The 5,511-nt window shown below is 36.7% G+C and overlaps 1 protein-coding gene across 1 annotated transcript in view; it reads right to left on the bottom strand.

Annotated features, from left to right (window-relative positions):
- Positions 1-5,511, bottom strand: part of iars1 (isoleucyl-tRNA synthetase 1) — a 102,003-nt gene that overhangs the window by 80,466 nt on the left and 16,026 nt on the right. Inside the window, exons 5-7 of the mRNA XM_016565274.1 lie at positions 4,205-4,287; positions 2,375-2,492; positions 2,154-2,301 (exon numbers count right to left, since the gene is read on the bottom strand). Coding sequence (XP_016420760.1) covers positions 2,154-2,301; positions 2,375-2,492; positions 4,205-4,287 — 349 coding nt within the window. The remainder of the gene's footprint in view (positions 1-2,153; positions 2,302-2,374; positions 2,493-4,204; positions 4,288-5,511) is intronic.

Raw genomic sequence — 5,511 nt, 5'->3', positions numbered from 1 at the left:
CGTTCTTTACTATTTTGAATTGTTTTTAGCTTTATTTTTTTGTTTTTCATTTAAATGTTAAGTTTTGAAATTTTGTTGTATGCATTTGTCATTTTTATTGAATTAAATTTTTTTTTTCATTTAAATGTTAAGTTTTGCAATTTTGTTGTATGCATTTGTCATTTTTATTTAATCTCTTTATTTTTAAAATGTGTATAGGTAGTATTTATAAAGTTTTGGCTTTTAGTTTTGGATCTGTGTTTAGTTGTTTTAATACTACAATTGATTGCTTCTGTTGTCCTCATTTGTAAGTCGCTTTGGATAAAAGCGTCTAATAAATGACTAAAATAAATAAAAATAAATAATAATCAACACTCAAATTTAAAAAAAAATGTATGCAAACATGTAAATTGCATTCTATAATAAACTAACTTTATTAATTAACTTTATTAACTTGAATGAAATGCTATGTGACATTTTGTTTGCATGCCTGATTCAAGGAGGCGGTCTCAAAAATGGCCAAAAAAATATTATTTTACTAACTAAACCCATCACTTTATCAAAATTTCACCATCCAGTTAGGCTCATCAACCATAACTCCTTCAAAAACAGCTAGAAACCTTGGAGTTGTGATTGATGATAAGCTGAATTTCTCAGACCACATTGCTAAAACTGCCCGGTCCTGCAGATTTGCTTTATACAACATTAGGAAGATCAAGCCCTTTCTTTCAGAACATGCAACACAACACCTTGTTCAAGCTCTTGTTCTATCCAAGCTGGACTATTGCAATGCTCTCTTGGCAGGTCCTTCCAGCCACTTCTATCAAACCTCTACAACTAATCCAAAATGCCGCTGCAAGATTAATCTTTAATGAGCCAAAAAGAACACATGTCACACCTCTGTTCATCAATTTGCACTGGCTACCAGTAGCTGCTCGCATTAAATTCAAGGCATTAATGTTTGCCTACAAAACCACCACTGGCTCTGCACCCATTTACCTAAATTCATTACTTCAGAGTTATGTGCCCTCTAGAAGCTTACGTTCTGCAAGTGAACGGCGTATTATTGTTGTGTGTGTGTATAATATATGTGTATATATATATATATACACCTTGCTACGTGTACTGCGTTAGGCTAACCGAGACTTGTCATTTGCACTTATATATTGTTGCTCTTTTGTTAGTTTTGATTGCTTCTGTTGTCCTCATTTGTAAGTCGCTTTGGATAAAAGCGTCTGCTAAATGACTAAATGTAAATGTAAACGTAAACTTGTTAATTTTAAGTGAAATTGTGCTTTGTTGCTATAATGTCTGCTAGAATGTTTAAAAAATGTTCAGTGTTAAGTAACTATTTTTAAATTGTTGTTTTGTAATTGATGTTTCTTTGAAAAGCAAGACAAAACAGTAAAAAGTAAAATTTGGGTATTTAATTTATGCAATGGTGGAAAAATACACGAGAAACCGTGTTCGGTATTCGGCCCAGTGTTTCATTTGAAGAGTTCATTTGCAAAAACCGATAAAATTTATTTTTTTCAGAAATCACGTTTTTTTATTGCGCATTCCAAGTAATATCAATCAAACTGCAGTTGGGTTGTTTTGATTAAGTAATAACTTAAAATGTAGACGCCTGACAAACGTTGTTGTTGTTGTGATCATAAACTGCATGGATGTGATTACACAGAGCTTTTCCCTCACTATTGTTACGCGCTGCTTTTGCAAGCTTCCGTGAAAATCTTTCAGCTTTTATTTTCCTTTTTCGCCTGAAGAAGATATCACAGGTTCATCAAGTTCGTCGAAATGATCCTCGATCACTTTTAGTCAGCTTTGACGAAACTCCTCTCAGCTAGCACGTCTTTTCAAAGTGAACGTAGCCTTGTCACCTGACCTGAATACAGCGCGCTGATTCGCTGAAATGTATTTATCGACTTCTGTTCAAAAACAACAAGGTGCTTATCGGCTTCTGCAGTAAAACGTGAACTCACGATGCCTTGAAAGTGGACAAAACCGGCTTTTTTGACAAAACGTGTTTAGGGTTCAGAGCGCGCTATATGTGGAGAATAATGCACGGCAATCAGCTCTTTTTTTTTTTTTAAAGTGGCGTTTATCGGTTTTTGCAAATGAACTTTCATTTCGGTGCATCCCTAAAACGATCGTTATTGAGAGGTGAAGCGCACCTTTGACCTTGACGTAGATGAAGTCGGGGCTGACGCAGAGGGCCAGGTTGCTGGGCAGGGTCCACGGCGTGGTGGTCCAGGCGAGGAAGCTCACCGTCTCGTCCTCCAGCAGAGGGAAGGTCACGATCACAGACGGGTCCTGCACGTCCTGAGGAGGTCAGAGGTCAGAGGTCAGAGCCGAGGCGCCGCTGAGGAGCACAGGAGCTCAGGAACCCAATCACCTTGTAGTTCTGATGGGCCTCGAAGTTGGAGAGCGGCGTGTTGCAGGCGGTGGAGAACGGCATGACCTTCACCCCTCTGTAGACCAGACCCTTCTCATACAGCTGCTTAAACACCCACCTGAAACACAGCACAGCACCCAGCATGCACCGCTGCACTCCGATCCCGAGTACGGCTGTCAAAACGGCTGAAAAACTACATTCGAATTTTGTACTTAAATATTATCAATATTCGAATTTGAAAAGGAGGGGAAACAGCGTTTGGCTTCTCTCCTGAGGGCGCATCGAGCAAAATATTACTAATGTACGTTTATTCAAAGCAATAAAATAACACGACCATCTTTGAAAAAAGTGCATCATGTTTAAAATAATGTTTATAAACCATACTGTATATAATTAAGTTGCTTAAACAACTATAAACAAAACAGCATAATGTATGCATGTGTAGTTTAATACAAAGGACCGAAAACCAATCACAAAGTGCTTTCTTTATTTAAAAGCATGAGATGCAGTGGGATGGGGGAAAAACCGCTATAAAGTCTCGAGACGTGTTTTTTAAAAGTTGAACTTGCATTAATATTACATGGCTTTCTAAACATGCGGCTCTCTTGTGCGAGATGCGAGAGCAACGTTGATAGATGTCCCTCTAGAAAATGTGATAAATATGCGTTCTGTGTGAACGGCTTGGTTTCAGTTTTGACGTAAACAAGATGATCTCCGCATTGATGCACACCTAAGATTCAAATGCAACTTTTTTTTGATTTTTATTTTAAATTCGACGAATATTCAAAACTCGATTTTTTTTTTTGGGACAGCCCTAATCCTGATTCAGTATCGGTTCGTTAGGATCTACAGGAATCAGGTGCAGTCAATCTTTCTCAAGGAAACAAATCTCACAACTAATGCTGTAATAAACTCAACAGCACACCCTGTTAGCCGTTACATAATATTGAAATATGTAAATGACATGCAAACAAAATATTTAAATTGCACATAAGGCGGCTTTTATAATAATAGAAATTAACTATTAATTTAATTAAATCATTATATAAACGCATGTATTAGTTAAGTCACCATTATTTATATAGTGCTTTTTACAATGCAGATTGTGTCGAGGAAGCTTTACATTATTAAACGGGGAAATAGTATGTCGAAATAATGTACAAATAAAATGTATTATGTCAAATTGATTATGCAATAATACTGGGCCATTTCAAAGGTTTACAGAATTTTGTTCTTTTTTTGTACACTGTAAAAAATTGTAGTGTGAAATTACAGTATATTCCAGGTTAATAATTGCATGACTTTCACAGAGGGACTTCTCTCGTATCTAACTGCACTCTCAGAGATGTCTTGTAAACAAACAGCATCACACTGTGTTTCTACTGTACAGTGTACTATGAAGGCACCCAGCATGCAATGCAGCATGAATAGATCATGCTTCAAGTGGGTTGTATTTGTGCTACTGAACTTGTTTTTGGTTCACTCTCAGCAGTGTGTGTTGTTTGTAATGTTGGTAAACTCCTGGTGATGTCTACAGTGCATTTATAGTGACGCAATATTATTCTGGTAAAGAGTTTTCATACAGTGCTTGACGGGTCAAGAAGGATTTACAAAATGACTTTTGGATTGTGAACTCAGAGATTCACTGAATCATGAAGCGAGCTCGGTGTTTTTAGAAAAGTGCAGGTAATTCAGCTGGACATTTTACAGGAGCGACAGGAGCACAGCGCTGTAAAATCACTGACTAGCCTCTGTGAAAGATGAAATCCGCTCACGTCCACATGAGAAAGCACTTAGTCTGAACAGGGCTATAGCTGCATGTGATCTCACCACACGGTCTCCATGAACCACGGGTACAGCGTCTTATAGTCGTTCCTGAAGTCAATCCAGCGGCCCATTCGTCTCACCGACGTCTGGTGTGCACAGAGTCACAATCATCAATCACAACAATCATAATAACACTCTCATCTAAACCCAACTGCAGCACTTAAGCCAGACACACAATGTTGAAAAAACAGGTCTCTATAAATAACATCCCGTCACATGACTCATGTGCTATATGAGCTTCCTAAAGGACATCTCTCTGATCAAATAAGCTGCAGGATTAAAATCACGACACTCGAGGACTAGTGACATTGAAGTTACCAATGGAGAAATTAACTAGCTGTTTTCTGAAATCTGTTTTTCAATCCATGAGAGGTTTATTCTGTCTATTGATGTGTAAAGGCTCATTCACACCAAGAGCAATAACTATAAAGATAACGATAACTATATCAGCGACCACACCAGCAGATGATGATATTCAGGTTATTATAGGCACTCAGCAGTTTTGTCGTCCGCTGCTTTAAAAGCTCTTTAAAGCAGGACGGTTTCTGATTGGCTGTTTTTATCGTTCATCAGCTGGAAAAATAATCACCCTGACAGTGATTCCAACAATATCATTCCTCTGTATCGCTGTTGTTACTGTTGAGGTGCAGACTTACCTATTATTTTACAGTTAGAACAATTATTAATAGTGCTGGGCAACGATTAATTGCATCCAAAATAAAAGTTTTTATTTATATAATATGTGTTCTGTGTATATTTATTATATATATATAAATGCACACACATACAGTATATATTTTGAAAATAGTTACATGTATATACATTTATATTCTTATATTTTATATAAATATATTTAATACATAAACATAACATTTTTTTCTTAAATATATACATGCGTGTATATTTATATATACATAAATATACACACACATATATTATGTACACAAAAACTTATTTTGGATGTGATTAATCGTTGCCCAGCACTAATTATTAAATAAGGTGTACAGTAACAGCTCTCTCTCGGACTGAATGAGTCTCATCAGTCTCTATCATGATGACCAATCAGTCTTGTGTGTTTATAGTTCACTGCCATAGAAAGTGCTGTAGTGTAATTGCACTTTTTTTAAATGAGAGAGGATTTTTTTCTGTCATACATGACTAATGTTGTTATTAGAGCATCTCTTGTATTGAAAAAGACACTCATTTTTAGCTGTACTAATTGAATGTTACTCAGGCCCTATTAACTGACTCTCTCTCTCACACACACACACACACACACACACACACTCTCTCTCACACACACACACACA

The sequence above is a fragment of the Sinocyclocheilus rhinocerous genome, unplaced genomic scaffold, assembly GCF_001515625.1.
Source record: "Sinocyclocheilus rhinocerous isolate Xijiao unplaced genomic scaffold, SAMN03320098_v1.1 scaffold542, whole genome shotgun sequence".
NCBI lineage: Eukaryota > Metazoa > Chordata > Actinopteri > Cypriniformes > Cyprinidae > Sinocyclocheilus > Sinocyclocheilus rhinocerous.
This window is presented reverse-complemented; position numbering and strand designations above follow the sequence as displayed.